Genomic DNA, 23,535 nt, shown 5'->3' with positions numbered 1-23,535 from the left:
GCAGTTTCTCTCATTTGAGGAAAAGCCATTTTAATTCACTGAAAGTGAGCATAAAAAGGAATACCCAACAGGCAACTGAACCTGTCTGCTTCCTCAACAAAAGAGAAAACCTTGTAAGTGTAGCAGTAAGCTCTCTTTTTTAAATTGTTAACTACCTAACATTCAGTAGATATTAAAACTGGCATGCTATTGATTTTCTCTTGTCCAGAAACATCATCAGCTTTACTTAAGGGCCCCAAATGTTAACTCAAAAATGAAAGCTGGTTCTATTTTTAATTTTTTAATTAATCCAATACTATCCGAAACATTAACAAACGCCTTATCTCTTCATTGAAAACTAAGAATGTTTCTGCTTGTTCTTCTGGTATGGAATCCAAACAGCTCGGTATCTTTCTGATTTTAATTATCAGTAGCCAGCCTTATAATTTTTTCAGAGTGTATGGAAATTTGAAGTGGCAGCACACAAAACGTTAATGCCAAACACCTCAGTTCTGATATAATTTTCTTATATGTTTTTCCCTGTGATATAGTTGGATTGTCTCCAGAAGATCCAGTTTTAAGATATCAGTGATAACATCATGGCATTAGAAAACGAATTAATAAGTAAACTGAACATGAGCTTTTACTTTGTAATTGATTAGCTGTTGCTGAAATATTCTGGCAAAAGACTGATAGTGCGGGCACAAAAAACTGAATAAAAAAAATGAATGTGTGGTTTTGCAGAGATAGAAATAAATTAGAATAAGAAAAATATTTTGCTGCAAAACTATGCTGAACAACTGCTCTTATAGTGATATATGTGCTGCAGTTCTACATTTATTGTAACATGTTCAAATCACACATCTTAATCAGCTTTAATGAATAACAAAATTTATATTCTTTTTTAATTCTATGACTAGGCAATAATCATATTTCTCACTCAAAGAATGAATACAGTTCAAGGGAGCTGTCTTTGTAAGCAGGAATTTATGATGATTTTCTGTAAAATTTTCTAATGAAAATCTTGGTTTCTGATCCATCAATATCTTATGTAATTTAAACAAAATGGATCTGATACTGCATGTAGCATAACAAAAATTTTTATGATAGTTGTAAATACTACAGGCCAGACACACCACATTTTTATTGAATTATACAGGAGAATTTGCACTATGCCTGCTCATACTGCAGATGATGACAAATATTGCTCTAACTCCCATACCTCCCACTGCAAAGACATCCTTCATCTCCATTATAAAATGTGTTTTAAGAGCTATAAAAATACAAGTATTTCACTCATCTGGATTTATTTACAGTGAACTACTTGGAGGTTTTTAAAGTCAGTCCTCTCAAACTCACTACAAAAGAAAGGTTTAAAATCTCTTTTTCACATGCAGCACAAAATGTCTGCCTTCCCAGCCAGGCTCACAGAAGAGGGTTTGGAGGCAGATCCCCCTCACACAAGTTCTTTTATCCCCAGACAGCCAAAGGCTGGGCAGATAACGCAATAGGTCAGCCCCAAACACTTACACATAACACCTTCACAGAAGGAGGTGAACCTTTATGATCACATTCACCCAGTTCTTGCTATTTACAAGGAAGAGATACATACTGTACCAAAAAATGTTCCCAAGGGGAAAAATTAAGAGATAGTTACTTCCAGTAAAAGCACAAAGCCCTTCCTCCACAGAGGCTTTGCAGTGTCCTAGCTGCTGCCCTTAGCAGCATTTCCCATCCCATGAGTGCAGCCACACAAGGCAACTCACCCCACCTCACGGAATGTCAAAACCACTCTCTCCTGCGCACCCATGCAACAAAACATCTCTGGATGTATCTACACATAAAATAGCATGGCCCACTTCTCTCCTGAACAGAAGGACCCTACAGCAGCTTCCCCTGGCTAGGCTGCCTGTACCAGATTGCCTGTTCCACGTTGTTCAATTGGGCTGTGCAATCCCAGAATACCCCTGCCCTGCAGGTCTCTCCTGGCCAGTGAGCAACGAGAACATGCAATGCCTTATTGGAAGAATTGCCCCCAGAAGTGCTTAGTGGAGGCACAACTGTGCCCACATGACTACTTCTTACAGGTACTGCTTCTTATTTTCTTGTCTGGGCTGCAGAGCAGTGAATTTACAGCACTGCTGGAAAAGCTGTGACATAGCTGCTTGCTAAGCCAGATCCCTAACCCAGAGTCCAGTGATACAAGTATGCCACATGCCTATTGGTATCCCAGGAAAGTGTTCTGAGTCTTGACAGGACCACACACAGAAGCCAGATTAACAGTGTATGAAAACTGAAAAGGTAAAACCCCAGCATTTTAGAAGAAAAACACAAAAATACAGATGAAACTCAGTACAGCTTCCCAATGCTTATTCCCCTTCCCAGAGGGTGCTTAGACTCTTGCATTTCCTAATGTCTTTTGGAGCTTTTTATATGTGTACATGCCATTTTCCAAAGCCAAATGGGAGGAAAATGAAGCAAAGCAAGAACTTTTACCCCATAACAATGACACTTGGATGACACACAGACACCACACCAATGCATTTGACCCTTGGGGAGATGCAAAGACGCCTGTTAGTCTGTCTGGCATTAGTGCTGGAACAATGTCCTGTGCATGGACCTTCCCTGGAAGGTACTGCCCACCATGAAAACAGGTTTGATAAAGGGTAGGGACCCAGCCTGGGGTTGTGCTGGATTAGGTCTCTCCTGCCTCATCCCAGAACAACTTCTCCACAAGAGTCTGCCTGAGCCTCTGCTCCAGCACTGAACGAGTTCCCATGAGCTCTCACCTCCTGCTCCCTTCTCCCAAGATGCTCTGCACTACCCATGGCCTTTTCTGATTACCTTTCATCACAGCTTCCCCAACTCCCTGTGTCGGGCAAAATGCAGGGCCATGATGAACTAACCACAGTGTTCTGCTTCCCAGCCTCCCCTCCTCCCTTACCTCCACAATCCAGTGATCCCATGCTGATCTTATCAAGGAACTGCATGTGTTCAGGAAGGAGGGGAGAGGTACAGCCCCACACATATCAGCTTCATCTGCCTCTCTGCTTCCCTGCAAATGGTAAATTCCTTCTCCCTAATTTTCTTACCCAGCCATTGCAGCTCCTTTGTGTCTCAATCCCACATCACTCTGCACCCTGCAGGCATGAGCCTGTCACACACCTGGCTCACCTTCCCCTCGCTGCTGAAACTGGTTTCCTGCTGGAGCCATGATCTGTGGCTCTGAGGCTCCTACCAGGTTCTCCATCCCCCCTTCAGTATCAACCATCTGTGACTAAGTTACAAGTTTCTTTGTACAAAGTTACATAGAAGTGGGCGATCAAGCAGAAGGGAGGTTCTAACCCCTTCTCCACCAGGGGGATAATTCTCATCTCGGTTTAACATCAGTAAACTTGCAAGTAAGGGATCAATCAAGAACGCCCTCACTGCAGGAAAAGAGTCAACCAGGTAGTGACCAACAGAGACTCCAGTCCTCAAGGTTAAGGACTCGATCCTTGTGAATCATATGGTGTCTCAGCCTTTCCAGCCTCTGACTGAGACATCTCCTACAGTTCAGACATACCTAATGACTCTCTTTGTCCTCACTACCCACCCCAGCTCTACCCCAGTACTTGCTCTTTTATTAATTTTCTGATATTTAATATTCTGATATGCCACATTCACAGTTTCATTCTTTATAAAAGTCTTTTAATCAGCAAGTTCAAATGTTTTGCCATCGACGTGTCTGTCATCCTGATGGTTCCCAACTAACTGCCCTGTTCCTCCCACCCATCAACTCTTCACAGTCTATTTTTCATGGGACAGAAACTTGTCACAGAGACCATGGAAGACTGAGGCCACCAGTCTGGACAGTGGAGAGACTGGAGGAGCCTGAAGTGAGAGCCAGTGCCCATCTCCACCAAGCTCAGAGGCAGCCAGGAAGAGCTGATGGGATGCTGGAGCCCAGCGCCAGTGCTGGTGCATTCGCCTGCATGCAGCAGCTCTCACCACGACTCAGGGTTGTGATTCCGGCAGAAAGCCCTGCTCAGCCTCAACTTGGGACATGCTTGGTATAGGCAAAACCTTCAGTGAGGAACACATGAAGGATGGCTTACAAAGTGCAGGGCTTAGCAGGCTTCTGACTTGACTCATCATGGGAATATTCCGTATGTGACAAAAGGTGCAGCTGCTGCTGACACAAATGCAACATCTTGTCTGCATTCAATTCCAAAATGTGTGATAACACCACAGCCCTTAGGAAAAACCTTGCCATAATTTTTGACATTAAAAAAACTCCTAAGATGTTAGTCTAATTGTTGCTGGAAACAGATAAACTCTTTTATCTGACATTACAAAATAAAATTTTAAAAAAAGTTAGCCCAAGGCAAATACTTGGCATGGAAACTCTTAGCCCAAACACTAAAAGTTTGGCTAAGTAGTAAGGAACTGAAAACTGAGTAATGTCTACTGCTACTGCTCCCAGACCCACCTATACTGTTCACAAGGGAGAAGTGCACTGTATTAGCTGTGCCAAAGAAGATATAGCAATGTGTCTTTCCAGCAAAGGCAAGTTCTTAGTTTCTCAGTAGGTTAAAAAAAAAAAAGGAAAAAATGCAAACAATCCACATTCAAGGACTATGAGAACAACAACCAAATCTTGGTAGGTTCAGAACATAACTGAACCAGCTGTAATACCTCCTTAAGAACAGAGTCACTTTCTGAATCAATGTCACGCTGCTACACGTGAACGCAGCACAAGCTAGTTCCTTGGAAAATGTGTCACTTAAAAAAAGAGCATACATTCCACAACCAAGGTTTTGATTTTACACTAAAATAAATGAGAGCATTCCTAATTAGATCTGGTTCAAAAACCCCCTTTGTTTCCTAAAAATATACTCAGTAACTGTTTGGTTATTTGAGTTGGCACAATGGTGAGTTATCCCACTCACAATCAGAAAATAGGAAAGTCAGTCACAGCATTCTAATTCAATAGGATATTCTCTTAGAAGTAAAATATTTCGGTTTGCAATTTGTATAAAAAATATTTTTACCTAAAAGCTATGAAAGGATTAAGTAAAACTAAAACATGGTTCACTTCTGCCTTTCAGAAAAGCCAATGGCAAATGTTCCACACACTTAAGTAGAACCAGCTGTGTTTCCTAATCCACCAAAAAGCCGAATTTTGTAACTGTCTTCCTCTGATAAAATGTCCACATTCAAGACATAAAAGCAAATGGGTCAAGAAGCTGCAGCATGTGGAGCCTGAGATATTTCCCCTTTCACAAACTGTTTGATATCACAGACAGAGAAAAAGCTTTGGAAATAATCAGAAAGACAAAGATAACATCAGACAAAAATCAGGATTTTCATGAATGAAATCCTTACTCTTTGAAAGCCAGAAGTAGTCTAAGGTTACCCCTCTACCTTACTAGTTCTTCCAATAAAAAATAAACCTTTTCTAGAAAATCTGACATCTTCACATAAGATACATATAATTCGGGCAGACAACAGTGCTATCCAAGTATAATAAAATCTCTAGCTGACAACTGCTGCTAAAATCCGTACCCCAGATAAATGCTGGCATTGCACAACCCTCAGTTGCTCTGAAGGAGCCAGGCTGGATACTGTCAGCAGTGTCACGGTGCTCTGACACATGTGCCCAGACAAGTTACTTGCAATACCCAAGGCACCTAATACCTTGTGAAGAGCAATGTGTGATCAGCCAGCCTCCCCACAGTCAGCTCTCTTAAAAGATGAACTCTTCTGAAAAATCTGAGAAGATGGCACCTGTCATGCACTGAACTTGATAAAACAATATGGCTCTGAGAGTTTCTTCTTATGTTAATACTGCATATTAAAGTCTTTATGAGCCTTCTAGTTTTTCCCATCACACATGGAAGATCCATTGTAAGCCAATCTCACCACCACCTCAAACTACCTTTTCCAGCTCAAACCATGTCTCAAAGGCCCAGCTCTTCCATCATATCTGGTACTTATCATCCATTACATACATAGGTAAAGGCTATTTGCTCTTCTGCTCATCCTCTTCTCTCTTTGTCCCTATCCCTCTATACCTTTTCCATCACAGATTTGCTCGGGTATTGCTCTAATTTGTCTTTGAAGAAGGATAAAGATGAAACGTGATGTTGCAAGCAAGACACTGGAAGAACTTTAATGAGATATCATATCCTGGGTTCACCACAGCTTTCCCGTGCGGCTGGAATGTCGATGAAACCCAAGTTTCACTGGAGTCAACAGCAATCCTCCCCACTAACTTTCCCTCAAGGCCTTCTCCAGTGAATTTCCACACCTCTGAGGTTTCTTTCCCTTTCATCAGAACAGCCAGCGTAGCCTGCAGCTGCTACAGACAAGGGAGCTGGCTCTTACCTCACCCAGTGGGACAGGATCTTTTCATAGGTCCAACTCTGATAATTTCAAACAATTTAACTATTAGTAAATTCAACTTATAAATATGACCTGTGAGTAAGTAAGCATCTATAAAATTGTTTGCATTTGATACATGCCCTTGTTCCCGGCCCCCAAATTTCACACTTCTTCTGAAGATCTGATCCTGCAAGTACTCAGAAGCAAGAGTAATTTAATATATGATCAACCATGACAGCATCCATGGGACTCTTCAAGGGATTCCTGGCAAAGGATTATGGCTCACCTGCATGTGGCTGGGTTGTGTGTAGGTAACACAAGGAAATATATATATTTCATACACTCAGCTAGTGATACAGCTTTTAATGTGCTCTAGGAACTGAAGAGGTAAGATCATACAGATTTATTAATTCTATCAGGAGACTGATAATTTCTCAGATAATCCACGAAGTACGAAATATGATCATCTGAATTAGCTAGCAGTTCAGAAATATTGATTTTAAATTGGCTTAGATAGGCTTCAACCTGAAATATATTAACTGTAATCTGTCTGCAACAGGCTAATAATAGCCTGAAATCTCTAAGTTGGTATTTGATTGTTAATGAGTTAGACAGTGCATGTTTGGCTTCCAGAGGTATTCTGCTATCACTAAATATCTTGTGATTTTGGTGTTGGGTCTCTTGGATTTGAGATCATTGAGTACTGTAAACAACATACAAGCAAGAACAGTAACTACAAGGTGCTGAGCAACAGTTCTAGCACACAGAGAAAATGACTGCCTTCAAGGTTAGAAAAAACATCTCTGGCATGAAACAGTGACTACTGGTCATGGAATTTTACAAAGTGTTTTTGTATCTGTCCCTTTTTCAACCACAAGAAGACAGCAGACTCTCTAATGTGTTTTAACAGCAATGCCATTTTTAGGAATGTATTAAATAATTAACACTAGTGTACATGCTGTAATTTGCTAAATGCTTTTCATCTGTACAAAGACACAAAGTTCTTTCCAAAACAAAACTAAAAATTAGCACCCAATTGCTAATTAGCAGACTACAAGACACATTCTCCTGACCTTCTGTCAGATTAAGCTTTCTGCACTGCTTGTGCTGCATCCCTCTTTCTGTGGCACACAGTTCAACCATTTAGCTTACTTCTTGTTTTCTACAGAAAATGAGTTTGTTTTCTGTGTCATAGCATTTTTCTCTTTTTAGCACTAGCACATTATATTTTAAAAAAGTTTATATAATACTCTATTTGCATTTTTAATATGTTTTGTTTATTTTAAAAATAAAGAGCTGAGCTTGCACATTACTGATGCAGAAAGCATAGTAATGGAAAAACAGGCTCTTATTTGTCAGCTGAAGTAATGCGTGCATTCAACCAAATTTTTCCTTTTAAATTAGAAATTAGAAAGTGAAATATACATGCTAAAATAAACTATAACAAAAAGAGGAGGTGACTAGTGCACTAATCTCCATTTAGTTGGATACCTAAACCTGCACTAGATTATTGTGGGATCTGGATGTTTAGCTCTAGGAGAGTACTTTGAAACTCAGGATTTTAGTAGTAATTTAATTTCCAACTAAATCCTTGAGTTAGGCGAGGGACAGAGAGAAAGTGATGGAGAGACAATTAAAAAAAAAAAATCACCAGTGACCTGAAAAACTGCTGAATTTCATAGCAATCTTAGATCAGACATGTAGTATTGATTATTTATTTAGTACAGTAATTCACACAAAACCCTGTCTTTAATAACATTTCAATGTTAATTTCATAAATTGCATTATTGTAAAATGTTGGAACTTTCATCAATTCATCTTCAAATGTTTGGCTTTTTTACAGGTTTGCACAAGCCTTCAACAAATATCATACACCTTCATATACATACAGGATATGTAGTCATGGAGATAATATGTGGAAAGTTCAGTAACATGTACCATGATTATATCAATCAATTTAAAAGATTTAAATTTAAAGCAATTAAATAATACTAATATGTAGTGCAAAAATTTCAGTGTAACAGTTCTTGCACTTTTACACTAAATGTAAGAGAAGAGTACAGTCCTGATAATAAAATGCTTGGTCCTATTAAGACAGAGAGAAAAATTTTTACTAGCTTGCTGATAGTCTGATTCAGAAGTCACGGGACACACCAAAGTTTCATTTTCAAAACCTAATGGAGACTCTCCATCACCCCATAGATTTTTGTCAGACTCTTAAAAGCATATGATTGGCTACAAATGCACTGTATGTGTAGCTGTCTGGCCCACAAGCTCTTATTCACATGCTAAAAAATAAAAATAATGTTTCATATCAAGAATGCTAGAGCTTTGGGAACTGTAAGAAATAAAAAAGTACCAGGTGACACTAAGAAACCTACTATTCTAAAGGCATACACTGAGACACAAGAAAATCAATGCCATTAGGTGATGTCCTGCAAGGTATCAAAAAGTCATGAAAAATGCCTTTCTCCTGACAACAGAGTTTTCTGACCAAAGACACTCTCACTGACAATGTGCCCAACAACCAGTTCCCATCTGACATTTCAATATTGCAAGCATTTTCCTTTTCCAGACATCCAAGCTTGTGTCCCGGAAATCCTGTGGGAAAGGCAGTAGAACTGGCAACTGTGATGAGGCTTTGGAGAGAGTAGTGCTTCCAGCTCTGCCATCCGTGATGGACTGAATCATCCTCCTTGGTGCACTGAGTTACAGTAAAAAAAATGAGAAGAAAGGAGGAAGGAGGAAGGGAAAGGGAAAAGGAGAAGCCAACCAGATAGCCCAAAGGTCAGCACTTGTCTTGATTGTGCTCAACACTGTTGGTTTTTGCATCAGGCCATTTCTCCTCTATAAGGTATGTTCATTTTCCTCTTATGTAGCAAGGAAACATTTGGGCTTTCATTATGAAACTAGTAACAAAACTAAATGCTACAGATTATTTACCAAAGCAAATAAAAAGGACTATAAAAATAAAAGGTGCAAGAAAGAGCATTCAAAAGTGGAGTCATTGCCAGACAATGGCCAGAAACTAACCTAGTTTTATGGGATTCTTCACCTATGCTTTGGATGTGATTCTGTTAAAGATAAGGCAAAAAACAGATTTGGACCATTCATTTAATTGTAGATTCTAAAAGGATTTTCTGAAACAACAGATTTCTCTTGCCAACTGTATTTGATAAAAAAGCATAAGTGAAATCACATGCCTTTCTTGCAAGTCACAAATAAATAGACTGAATCAGGCAAATTTTAGTCTCAAGCTCCTTTCTTAAAATAAGTTTTGGGCTTACACTCTTTTGTCTCGTAACTTATTAGGAACATTAGGAGACCTATTTCATACAACTTTGTTTCTTGGATAAGTAGACATATTTAATTTTCATCCATTCCAATTCCGCAAAGGCTAGGGCAGAAAAAATATCTTTTATTCCAGAGGGCTTCCCAGTTGCTTCAGCCTCATCATTTTCCCCCCAATTGGCCTCCAAGCCCCTGCTGACAATGCTGGCTCTGCTCATGCTGAAAACTAGTGCAGGGCAGGGGATGCCTGATGGGTTCATAGAATTAAAAATCCTTTTTTCCACAAAATGTTGTTTTTTCAAATAGTGCCATTCCCATATGTGTAGCAGTTTTTACTCTGCATGTTTAAAAGTAAATCTGGAAAGACTTTGTAACTAGGCTTAAATATCCACTACCTCTAATTATCGCACAATTAAAATAATAATAGTAGGACTTTTTGACTAATCAAAGAAAAATGAACACTTAATTGAACATTTCACAAATGTTTCATATCAATCAGCAAATAAAAAACCCTTGAATTTTTATTGCAGTATTTACCTGTGTTGCTGAGAGCTCTTTAAGGCATCAATGAATATAACAAACCCATTTATTTATAGCATGTTTGCTCTCACTAGGATTGAAGTGTGCACAGGAAAACAGAAGATGTTCTCTGGGATGTCTTAATAAAAACATATGTAAATAGTTGGGGAAACAAGAACAGCAGCATATAACAGCAGCAAACTTGTACAAGAAGCCTAAATTGTTGCTGGTGGGTTTTTCCCTTAGTTAAATAGACAGGTGAAAATTCCCCTTTAGGACAGTGCAAACAGAGCATGAGTGGTTTCTGGAGGAAAATTATTGTACACCTGGCTTCCAAAAACACTGTGTCTACAATACAAAATTAGATAGCAAGTATGTGAATAACAAAAGCTAAAATCCCTAAGAATAATGAGATTCATTTGATAATTGTACTAATGCAAGATAAATATTGTCCTTTTAACTTGTGCTCTGACCACTGAGAATGCAGTTTTTTGAACAACTTTCCAGTAGCACGTGAATCTATGCAGTGACTTCTCTGAGGTTGCTGAATGATTTGCCAGATTGTATTTCAGGTGGTTTAAACCCCCAGCCCAGCTCATCAGTCAACCACAGTAAACAAGTGTTTATACAGGGAAAATTATAAGGGGAGAGAAAGTAAATAAAGGTGAAAAGACAGGTTTTCTACTAGTATGGAGTACAGCTTCTCTTTCCTTTCTTATTTTTCTTAGAGATTATCCAATTGTATAATCGCATTATTTTTGGTGCTGGAGAGCTAAAAAATCACAGCAAAGGAACCAGACTTGCAATAACATCATGAGCAGGTGTGCATTGAAGTGTTCAGACTGCTCTCCTGACAATCTCTCAAAAAAAGGCAATTTAACTCTAGAAAGACATCCCAGTTAATGCAGACCTATGGTAACCTGCTGTATGGTTCAGATAATCTATTTGAAATGTGAAGTGATAGACGAGAGCTCCATTTGTCACATCTTCCCCTGCAGATATGTGAAGAAAAAAAACAGAACTCACCATTATTCACCAGGACATGGAGTGGACAATTCTTTGCTCTAAACTGCTGCACAAATTGCCGTATAGACTTCATGGAAGCCAAATCACAGTATAAAAACTCCACTGGGAGAGAAGAGGAGATGAAAACAAACAGAGTTAAGTCAGTTACAATGACATAAAAACACACAGACATCAACAAGGACTCCTGTGATAATGTCACCAGTAAAGCAAAGGTTTATAAAAAGAAACTAGGCTTTTCAAAATCATGGGTGAAGCTGGTCTCAGAAGGTTCTTTTTTTCTCCTTCCTCCCTTCATTTCTATTTTTAAACTATTGATTCTTCACAGAGCAAATATGGGGAAAGTTGCTGCCAGGAGTTGAGGAAGGGCATCAAATGAAGCAAATATTCACCAGCTCTACTGTTCTTACTACCGCTACCATTTAGGACGAGGGGCTACAGTGCTTCAGCACTGAGATGATCAGGACATGGCAGCTGGAAATCAAATGGGTAGAGGAGAAGGCACATCAGACACTGCAAACACATATTTGTGTTTCTGACACAAATATGCTGACCTTTGTTTTTTCCCAGATTATTTGCTGAGTATCTGCTGTTGGAATAGTTTATAAAAGAGAGCTTTATTGCCAGTAGGAGAGATGAGCAGCAGCACACCCATGCAGCAACTCCACTGATCACTGATCAGCAGCACAAGTAATGCTGTGGCTCCCATGGGTATCCAGGGACATTTGGTGTCCAGGTCACCTGGGAGCAACAACTAGCCACAAAAATGCCATTTAAATGTGGGTAAGAGTCATGCTGACCCTTGGCTTTGGCAATGCCAGTGTGATTTGAGAGACACATACCTCACACAGATATTGTGGGCGGCATCCTGCCTACACTGCTGGTGTTGGTCAAAGGGCAGGGTGGCAGGGGTGGAGGGTTGGCAATCTGACTGCACCAACAATATTGCTCAAGTGGCAGGGTGTCAGTGTCTCAAAACATATTTGAACCAGTCTTTATTTCCAAGAAAACACATATCTAACAAGCATCCTTTTGTCCAAAGCATTAGTCAGCCATCGACCTTCACTAGAACACTACAGAATTAATTAGTTAAAATAAAAAATATTACTTAAATCCGCCAGTAATGTTAAACCCATCAGGTCTGAAAATTCCCCCGCTGCAGTTGTTCAGCTTTCAACCCCTGGCTCTCACAGCACTGCCTCATCGGTTGCCTTGCTTTGCAAGAAGCCATGACCAGAGTTATAAAGTGAAAACAAGCAGTGCCCCCTGCCAACGGCAGTAGCTATACACACACAAACAATCCAAATTCTTCAGAAGCTCTGCAAAGGGCAAAAAGAAAGAAAATAATGACCTTGCCCAACTGTTTTACCATTTGAAAAAGTATATATTGCATGCCAGGCTTTTGGTTTGTTTCAGCATTAGCCATGTTTTAAGGAAGAAAATATGAGCCTCTACCACAGATATTTATCTCTTCTGGTTTCCTACTTGTCACTGTGGGAACCCAAGTCAGCTAGCTGTTGTCAGCTCCACCCTACCAAGACACTAAGGCTCTGAGACGGATTTGCTTCCATAAAGTGAATTTTCCAAGGAAGAGCAAAAGGCGTTTCAAATTGAGAAAGTCAAACAACACTGAGCAACCTTCAGTGACTAGGTCCATCAGAGAGGAAGGCAAAGGCTGTACAAAGCAACTCCCCTTGCTCACTGTGTCCTTGCAGGGTGAGCCCTTACTGTCCTGTTTGGTTTCAATGAGCTCCTAGATTTCCCAAGCTGTGGCAACCTCTGCACAGATGCTCAGTCTCCGTTTCAGAGGATCATGGTGTCTTCCCCCCTGCCTGCCGCCCTCCCTCCTCCTGGCCCTGGGCCTGCTGCCCTGTGCTCCACAGGAAGGAACAGCCACCCCTTTCCTTGCATATGGGTTCCCCTACCTCTTCTTATGAAAGAATCAGCCTTTGAAAGAAAGGGAAATTAAAGATACACAGTTCTTCAGAAAATGCTAAAAAATGCCTTTCTGATAGGAGGATTAAACTATTAGATAAATAGGCTCCAGTCCAGGCTGTATTAAGAGACCTTTCCTCTTACTCTCCTCCCTGGTCCATCAGGGATGTTCACCAAACTGTTTCATCCCGTCCCTACCAAGGCTCCAAGCTATAATGCCCCTTTAGAGCATGTCAGTACAATAAGAGACTAGGAAGGCCTGCAGGCACAACAGAAAGATAAATAAAAAAAAGACGTTCACATCTGTTATTTAATTCCTTTCCAGGAGAACTCTTTCTCTTGTTGCCTTAGTATGAGGCTTTAATAATCCTTATATATTTGAAACCTAGACAGTAATAGTCTCCTGAATTTGTCTTAGTGAAAGTATATAAATTATTCAGTGGCCTTTTCCATTAAAAAAAACCCAAACAACAATGCTTAGATTCCATTTATAAGATAGTGTAAATACATTTTTTCAAAGTGTCTCTAAAGTAATACCATTTCAACAACACTGCCTGTGAATAGAAATGGACAATTTCTTGAGCTCTCTGCAGGCCTTTAGGAGGTCAGCAATTTTGTTTAATTTCACTGAAGCCCTACGCCTGGAGATGGTGAGGAAATGTAAAAGTTATTAACTCCTGTCAATGAACAGAGTTGCTCAGGCCATTCCTCCTGTTGCCTGGCCGCTGTATAAAACCACGTGAATGACACTGTAATTGCTCAGACACCCAAAACCTGGTCATAATAACTTACTAATAATTAGTGCAACGATGAGTGAAGTGAAGGCCTAGGTGAAGCTTTATGCTGACTCAGCTCTTGCTCTACTTCTTCAGGCAGCATCAAGGAAAGAGATTAGGGAAAGCATGATCAGCTTCTTAGGAGGCAGTCACACTGCCAATGGAGGAGTTCAATACAATACAATACAATACTTTCAATACAGAAATACTCACCTTGGTACAGAAGGCATTAGACCTTCATTAACTGGGGTATTTTTTGGCATAGTGCAGGCTCCAATCGCTTCTTCACCTATATGGAATCTGACATTACTGACTCGATTGCCACTACATATGCAAGAAAAGCAGACCCTTGAGGACATTCACTAAGCTAAATTTTAATCTCTTCCCTTATCTGACCTTGCATTGCCAACAAGAGTGGTGGTTAGATAACCTGTGAGCCAGTAAGGTGCTTTTTAGCCTGACCAATGCAGTCTCATCCTGCCTGATAATTAACTTTTTGCTGCAGCTGTCTGATCTCCCCTCCCTTAATTTTGCAGTTCTGCACAACAAATGCTGTCCTCCATTATGACTGTAGAGTGCCCAGACTAATGGCACACTAGGCCAAGGCTATCATTACTAAACTTATTTACTTGCTTACTTGGGAAGCATGTCATCATATTCAGTGTTTGTAAAGCACTTGCCATCAAAAGATCAGAACACGCTTTGGAAAGGAGAACAAACAAATAAATCAACCCCCAAACTTTTCTTTCTGCTCACGGGGCAGAAACACTAATGGCCAGAGTCCTTGTTGGTACTCGTTTATGCGTGGCAACTCTGCCAGGGAGGTGGATTCACTGGCACAGCCCCATGCTGACCGTGGTGCCGTTCCCCTCAAGCAACTGTGCCAAAATGTGGCTCCAAGTCGTGTGCTGACACAGAGGCAGGGCCTTGAGCAGAACCTGAGTTTCTTCTTTGTCCCATGGTGATTTTTTTATCCTTATGTACTGAGGAACTACAAATTTAGAAGCTAAGAAAAATGGTAAGTTTCTAGAATATTTTGAAGCATGCACAAATATACTAAGCAGGACAATTTTTTAGATGCCTTAATTAATAAAGACCAGTGTTTAATAATGTGAGGAAAAGACCAAACTGGATTGTGAACTAGTTATGTAACTTGAAATACTTGACAGAAACATGAATGGCAATGTTTTTCCACACAGGATAGTTATGAGCAAAAAGATGTGCATTAACAGCAAGAAAACTGAAACTTGCCAAAATTCTTATCTTTTACCACAACAGTGGCCTTTCTGCTTTAGAGTTTAATAATCTAATAAGTTTTCAAAACTACCTAGTTATTTTCATTTTCTGTATGCTATTAAGTTCAAAAATGGAGAGTAGGAGCTATAAGCTATATACAGAGTATCTGCAGCTAATGCTACTGAAATATTAAAATTTCTAACTCTACCCCATTTTATCTCTCCTTTTGCTGTACTACTTGCTTTCAGGCACTTTTTTAGTGAAAGACATGCCTGTATTTCTTTCTTCTACTTGATGTATCCCATGTTCTTATCTAAATAATTTTTCCAGTGAAAGAGAGGACATCCATAATTGTCAGACACTGGCTAAAATTTTCACTCTTAAAAATATTTTTCTATTCTTTTATTGTAATTTGATGATTCAGTTGTCAGAGAGTTATTAGCTAATGCAATACAGGAGCACAATTTCCCAAAAGACAGCCAGAGTTACTTATGCTATTAACCACACAGGAATAGATATGTATATGATGGTGCTGCAATTGCTGTTTTCCCTAACTGCTTTCTTTCAAACATGTATCTGCCTGGTGCAGCACCTTTTCAGCCACAGGGAAGTCAGCACAATGTTTTCTAGCTGCACCTCACAAGGCCCATGCAGACCCCACAAAGCCACGATGGCTGACCACGTGTGACACCGCTGAGCACATGTACTGTGCAGTGCTTGTTCCTGCATTTTACATCCTCTGCTCACTTGGTCATGGTAACTAAAGTTAGAGGACCTGAATGACTGGCACCTGGTAGCTCCTGGAGAGCTTCCTGATGCCCTGAGCCCACAAAATCCAGGAGGTGGCCCAGCGTTAGGACAGCCTCACACAGCCCCTGAGTGCTCACACTCCCCTGAGCTTCCCATTCAGAGTCAACTTCCACATTTCTGTCCGCTGGCTTCTTCACACTATTGGCACACCTTTCTTCGCATCCAGAGCTCCCCTCCTTTGCTTTCCACACCAGCACAGTTGACTGTGACTGCACATTTCCTCTGTGTCTGTATCACAGTGCATAAAAAGCATGAAATTGGAATTTCAGTCTTGTATGAAAGGAAAATTCAGAAGCAAAAAGAATGGACAGATATTGCAGTGAACGATCAGGGATTGTAGCTTCCGAGATGTTTACTGATCATCTGAACACAGTAAAATGCAATGTTTTGGTTTCCTCAAAGACTATACCACTTAGGCTTGGTTTAGATCAGATTAAGATGAGATAAGGCCACCTACCAACTACCACTTTTCATGCATTCAGCTCTAACTCATCATGTTGAAATTATTACGGACAGCTACAGCTCTACTTCAGCAGAAATCATAAGTCAAAGTCAACTTGGTTTTAGTATTTATGCCACGGCAGTTTTCCATCATGCTTTCAACGCCTTTGTGTTAAAACCGCATGCAGGGCATCCATTCTAAGGAAAGCTTCAAGTCTGCCCAGAACTGCAGGGAGCTGAGGACTACAGAAAGGATTGCTTTGCCTGTTCCTACTTGCCACCCATCTAACCAGTGTCTGAAGATAGCAGAGGAAGAGTTACTTCTTCAGCAAGGAACAAGGAATGCTTCCTAGACAAGATAATAAAAAATGGTGTTCAGTACTCAGGTATTCATGTTCAAAAAAGTATCTCACAGGTACATTACATTCTGGTTTCCATATCTCCCTGTGGAGATATGGAAACCAGCAAGAAGACTACACTACCCAACAGCAAGAAGAAATGCTGTCCTGCTCATAAACAACTGAGCATGATTCTGAGAATCTGGACAGTGCCATGGAGATGTTTATCAGAAAGGACCCTTGACGAGTTAAAAACCTGCCATCTGCTAGATACTGCACTGCAGAGCTCAGGAAGCTCTGTTAGCAAGGTGGCAGGTGAAAATGAAGGGGAGCAAACCTCAAGAAAGAAACAGCATGATCTGGGAGGAGAAGAAGACATAAAGCAGTACTGACTGGAGTCTACTTGCCTTTTTTCATCACTCTGTCCTTGCTGTGAGCGGAAAATGCAAAAGCAGTTCGACACTGCTAACACAAACTTGTGGTTTATCATTCTGCCAGCTGGGTATGTGCAGCAGCACACAGGTCCCCATCTGCAAAACATAACTCCTGCTAACAGAATTTTTCTACATTGTCTGGAACTCCCACAAAAGCTGTTGTGAAAGTTGTGCTCAGACATGCATGATGACAGAACACTGTGTGCTATTCAGGACCATAAAATGCTTACTTTAAAAGGACTTCTCGGTAAACAAAAGCAAACAAAATCCTTCAGGTAAATAAGGTGTGTACCAACCAACTGCATATTGAGCACAATGAGAGCCAACACAAATGCAGCAAGCACAGCGTCTCCTATTTACGCTGTGCTCCTGCCTTCATGCACTTGATGACCTCTCTGGCCTCTACACCACGAGCACTCTACAATCTCCTACATTCTGCATTAGCAGCCAAGGTTCACAGGGATAAATATTAAATTGATTAACGCACAGATTATCCTAGTATGTGCAATTGTACCCATGACACTGGTTGACCCTTAATTCTAGTTGTGGCTATGGTGACAATTTGCAGAATTTTGGTTCCTAATCCTTCAAATTATTATAAACATGTGACCTTGGACCGTGCCTGTGACCTGCTGGACATTTTATAAGTTCTCCCCTGTATTATTCTCTGTCTTTTATTAGCCTGAATAATTTTATGGCCCTTTTTCAGACCACTGATCTTTCACAGACTATTAACAAAAATAATAAAGCATGGGTAACTCTAGCAGAGATTTACTGTTCAAGCTAATGCTTGTGATATATCACTGAAGAAGAAGACAAATGGAAGGCACCCATCTGCCAAAGTGTGTGACTGCAGTGGCACAGATCAAAATAGTGAGCATATTTAAAGATATACCATTTGAGTATTTTTATATTAAAAGATACACTCACAATTTAAGGCAGCCTAGTTTGTCTACAGCCTTTCAGCAGGCAGGCAAGAGCACCTAAATTCAGCTGCTTCTTCTCTGAGTCATCCGTTTTAGCACCTCTAACTTTAAAGGCAGTATAAAGAGATGAACTTCCTGTGCCTAATGTCAGCCTTTGTAAACAGCCTCTGTGTTTCATCCTCCAGCCAGTTCAGGGAAACAAGAGCTCTGCATCAGTGTTATAACATAAAGAGAAATCACATTAGGCAAATATTAGAAATTCATGCTTTTTTTTTTCTGTCATGAAAGTTTGAACTTTTTCTGCTCAAAGTGGCACCATTTCTTAACCATATAGCTAGACCCATTGTACTAAGAGAAACGAGGAAGAATGTCTTCAGCTGGGAGCTGTTTTCTTTCTCTGAGCTGGAAGAGTAAAATAAAAAAAAGGAATTGCTTTTCAGAAACTGAACAGTCTGCCTCAGCTACTTTCAGCTTACACAAGAGAAGTGTGTGGCCTAGTACAGTGATCCTTTAGCTTGTTACATTCAAGAGACATCCCGGTAGCTCTTGTGTACTCATTAATCAAAATGGACAAAGTTTAAGGAAAAGAACAGTGTTCCAGTTCCATCAGTAGCAGCAGCTCCCATTACTGCTAAAATGTCAGCTCATCACAGGAGAGATCCCTGAACAGCTTCACAAAGTACATTGCCAGAGTACTGGGACCTAACAGCAGCACCAAAAGGAGGGAGTCCATCTAAAGCAACACAAATGCCCATGTGTGACTCTGCTGATTGCAACACCCGGCAGGATGTAATTTAAATATGTTGCCATTTGACCACAGTTCATAAAGACATAGCATGCTCTGGGTTTTCCAAACATGCAAGCAGTGCTTTGCCGTATATTATCTGACATTTTCTGTTCATTCAGTGGGGCCAGAGCTTGAAAAGAATAAGCTGCCATCAACTTGTCAGAAGAGTAACCATGGGAGGTGATGGCAGCAGGACAAGACCAGTGGGATCCACAGCCAGCTCTCAGGGTGAGAAAGGTTATCTCAGCTTCCTGTGGGTAAAATTTCCTCCAGATTGTTCACTGGGGAGGCTGAGCTTTTTTAGAATAGCAAATATACAATAATAGATATATATAAAATTTCCTCACATGCTTCCTCCTCATGAGTGTCAGAGACTGAAAATAGTTCATGCCTCAAAAATTGATATAAAGTTTGTGCTCATTATAAAGAAGCTTCAACCAAAGAAGCTTCCTTGAAGACTGGGATTTTGCTGATTAGATAAAGGGAAACCCATTGTTCAATCATTCCCGACTGAGTTTGGGGTGGGGGGAGAGCACAGCTCACAGACCCAGATTTACACAGACACACACCCCCCCCCCCCCATGTTGCAAAATGATTAGAGGATCAGGGACATGGATCACTGATAGAATTATGGGATCAATAAAAGAACTCTACAAGCAAAAGCAAAAGTTAGTATGAGAAACTGTCTGCATGAGAAAATCCCTGTGTGAGAACCAAGCCTGAGAACAAAAAGGGAGTTTGAGGATGTGCAGCTGTGCAGATAAGACGTAGTGACCAGGAGAAGGGAGGGTGAACTCTGAATTCTTTAATCATAACATAACTAGTAGAAGCTTGCAAATGTTGTCTAATTATGTAGAAGCAGAAATGCACTTGGATAGGTTTAAGCCACTTAAGAGTTAACAAGCTGGTATACTATATAAGTGCCTCTGGATTGCTAATAAAGGGAGCTTGCTTTTATCAACCATATTGGCTGGTCTGCAATTTCTCCCCCCGCTGCAGTCGCCAGACTTTTCTAACACCCCCCAGCCACCCGAGGAGTGGGGGGAGGAGATTTTGGGTACATGGTGTAAGCTCTGGCCATAGGCACTGAACACACATCCTCCATTACGCAAACTGGCCCAGCTGTGGAACCCCCAACCCCACAGGGCACATCCACGGGACTTTCCCGCGAGAGGCTTGGCCCCACAGGGCTGCACGTGGTGCAACAGACCCAGAGTCTGCTGTGAGAGACTGACCCCACCCCAGGGGGACATGGCCAGACATGCCCACCCAGCCTGAGCATGTACACCCATGGGACTCTGTGCCTTCCGGGGGACCTTCCCCACCCAGAGACCAGCTGGAGAGGATCAATGAACATCTCAGGATCCACAGAGTGGTGATATTTTCCTTATTCTGTCCCTGTCACCCTTTCTGTCCCTCCCACCTGCTTTCTACTTCTTTCCTTTTTTCCTCTCTCTCTCTCCCTCTCATCAAATAAAACCCTTGTCACTGGCATATGGTCTCATTTGCACCTTAATTCAGGCAGAGGCATTTCTAAGAACCTTAAAACTGGATCTCAACAATGAGTTCAGGTGCTCATCACCCAGGTTTCTGACAGTAGAGAGACAAAGTCCTCTGATATCCTCCCCTATTGTTATGGAAAGACTTTGTTTTCACTCCTCTGGAGAACTGTTTGGGGATCTCCTTCTGTCACCATTTCTGTTGGTGTGCCTTCACATAAGTTGAAAAGAAATGTGACTTTGGTTCTTCATAAGACCATTTAGAGCCCTGTGAAGAAATGGTGGGAAAATGCCATGGCCACATTAATTTCAGTCTGAGCCTGGTATTCGGAATTAAAAAAAAAAGTGTTGCAATGAACATGCTTCTCATATCTTTTTCTGAGGATTGAGGAAGGCAGCCTTCATCCTGTTTACAGCTAAGCATGCTTTTTTTCCTCCAGAAGGATCAAAACCAAAAGGACAGGCCTGGGTAAAATCCCTTTGCTTCACAGGGACAGAAGATCTCACAGTGAGCTTCTGAAGATTCATCATGTATTGACATAAGAGAAGATGGTTTCAAATATCTTCTTTACTATTATTACCCTCATTGCAGGGGGATTGGACTAGACCATCTTTAAGGGTCTCTTCCAACTCAAATTATTCTATGATTCTGTATACTTTTAGATGTATCTTCCTCTTGCTCCCTGGTGAACAGATTTTTATATTAAATTTCATAGCTGTATTTTGTGAACTGTAGATATGTTTCCTTTTCTTCTCAGGTGACATTTACTCCTTGGAATGGCTTACTCTACACTGTGACTTATATCTCATTTAAAACCTAAAAATATCTGGCACATAGGTGACACACACATCACAGTGTTCTCTATTGACACTTTCTGTTGGGACAGAAACTCAAGTAAAGAGCTTTTTGGATGTAATACAGAGTCAACCTATTACTGAAGATAAAAGTCAGCAAGGCTTATACAAGATGACAAAATGAAAATGTACTTCAGAGCAAGCTAGGAGCATGATTCTTCCTAGAAATTATCCCAAGTCCTCAACTGATTTAAACTGGTGTAGTTTTGCAAAGTGTATGGAGCTGTCATTTGTTTCCAGTTTCTCAGCTCTGGATTTGCACATTCCCAATGCATCTTGGGTTGCATAGCTTCAAAGCTAAAATATCAATTCGCTTGTATAATTTGATGATCAAGGACACATACAAGCATATGAAAGAGAGATGGCAAAATAAAGGGCCAGAGACCTTTTGCTGGTATTCTTCTCCTTCAGAATATTTTATGAGTATCCTGACTAAAACAAGCATCAGCACTCATCTTGAGCTGTTTCTGTCTTAACTTGCAGAATTTTTTTCTATATTATCAGCTTACTTCTCACAAGAAATTTAAATTTATTTATTTATTCAAAACATTTTCTCCAAGCTAGCCAAATTCAATTCAGTTTCAAACGAGATACCTTACTTGTATCTGTACACCCCTAAATCTTGCTTCCCTCAGCCTCCCTAATTTATTTAAATTTTAGTGTGAAAGAAGCCCTCACATTCCCAATATACACATTTTGGAGAGAGAATCAACATGAGCTTCAAAGAAAAACCGGCTGTTCAGATAGCGAAGGGTTTGCTAAAACTGGGCTGCCTTAATTGCAGGCACTCATAGAGCCATAATGTTTGTAGAACTGACTTTTTGTTCTAATTGCTACAGTAATGAACCTCCAAATCCAGTTAGTCTACTTCTGGACTGAAACAGCTTAGCACTGATAATACCCCAGTTCCCACTGTGGCCCAGGACTGAGCTGGGCCACTTGGTCATTGTTGGTGCAGGTCTGGCTTCTGTCATGGACGTAATTGTCAAGAGATGTGAACTGATGTGTAACCTTCAGTCTTGTAAATTCTACCTGCTGTTCTAGATTTAAGTATCAAATGTTTCAGTCAAAATTCAGAATGCAACCAGCATGCCCTAGTCTGCCATGCAGGAGCTTCTTTCCATAAGCCAATATTAAGTATATACTTGGAGATCTGAAGTAAATCACTTTTAGTAGGGTGTTTGTTAGTACACTGTCTAGATATTTCTTAAATGATATCAAATTTTGATTCCTGGCCAGACTTTAATACCAGAGAATCATTATGTGATGGCAAAACAGATCTCCCATTGGCTACATTTCCTGAAAAGAACATACATTTTCTGAGAATATTTGCTTACCATTTCAAAACCATAAAAATAAAAACCTCTGGTGTGAAGAAGCATGTTTGTAATAAGCTTCTGTATTACCGCAAAAACACCTCAGCAAATATTCTGCTTCACACCCTCTCAGGTAGCACAGAGAGGCTGATAATGTCTCTGCTTTGTAGTACTTCAAGGATAGAAACCTTGCAGAGTCAAAGAAAATAAAACAAAGAAGGGAATAATATTTCCAAGCTCCAGGCAAGAATAATTTTGAGTTGTCCAGAATACAACATCTTTTGCTCTAGACATGAGAACTATCCATAAAACATACTTTGACAAAGACTACATTCCTTTTCCCCAGAGGTTTTCTGCTTTTCCCTCTCATGTCAGTCCTAGCGCTCATGAGGCAAGCTTGAGGGGCTCTCAGATACAGATTCAATCTACTTTTTTTTCCTTTTTTTCTCTTTATTTGGAGACAATATTTGCATGGATAATCAAGTCACTGCTTCCCTGTGGCAGCCGAGGCAGCAAAGCTGGGAGGGGAGGCAGCAGGAGCAGGCAGCAGTGGTGGAGGAGCTGCAAGGGGCCAGGGCTACCCCTTCAGATTTAGGGCCAGGTTAATCACAGCTCACCTGGTTTCACCCAGTGGCATGGCTGCTCTCCCCTCATATCCTTGCCCCTCTTTATTCCACCCACACATGTCTGCTGGTGCAACTGCTTCTCCTGGTTCATGCCAACCCATACCTGGGATGTTACCTGTGTTATGGCACGGGAATATAAATAACCTTGCATAGCAATGCTGTCGTTCTTTCACACTCCTCCAAGAAGCAAGATACATAGGCTTACTTTTTCCTTTTTTTCCGATCTGACACGAGACTGTTTCTCTTTCAAGCTTAAGCAAGATTAGGTCTGTAGAGGGCTTCTAAGATATGATTCATCTGACCTGTTTCACAAATCTAGTTTAAGATGAGATGAATCATGTCTTACAACTATTTATTCCTCTCCACAGACTGCAAAAG

At 40.6% G+C, this 23,535-nt stretch overlaps 1 protein-coding gene across 2 annotated transcripts in view; it reads right to left on the bottom strand.

The window, feature by feature from the left end:
* DHRSX (dehydrogenase/reductase X-linked) overlaps positions 1–23,535 on the bottom strand; it is a 163,083-nt gene that overhangs the window by 48,698 nt on the left and 90,850 nt on the right. For both annotated transcript variants that reach the window (XM_032100196.1, XM_032100197.1), the window contains one exon: positions 11,182–11,283. In XM_032100196.1, coding sequence (XP_031956087.1) covers positions 11,182–11,283 — 102 coding nt within the window. The remainder of the gene's footprint in view (positions 1–11,181; positions 11,284–23,535) is intronic.

The sequence above is a fragment of the Corvus moneduloides genome, chromosome 2 (assembly GCF_009650955.1).
Source record: "Corvus moneduloides isolate bCorMon1 chromosome 2, bCorMon1.pri, whole genome shotgun sequence".
Lineage (NCBI taxonomy): Eukaryota > Metazoa > Chordata > Aves > Passeriformes > Corvidae > Corvus > Corvus moneduloides.
This window is presented reverse-complemented; position numbering and strand designations above follow the sequence as displayed.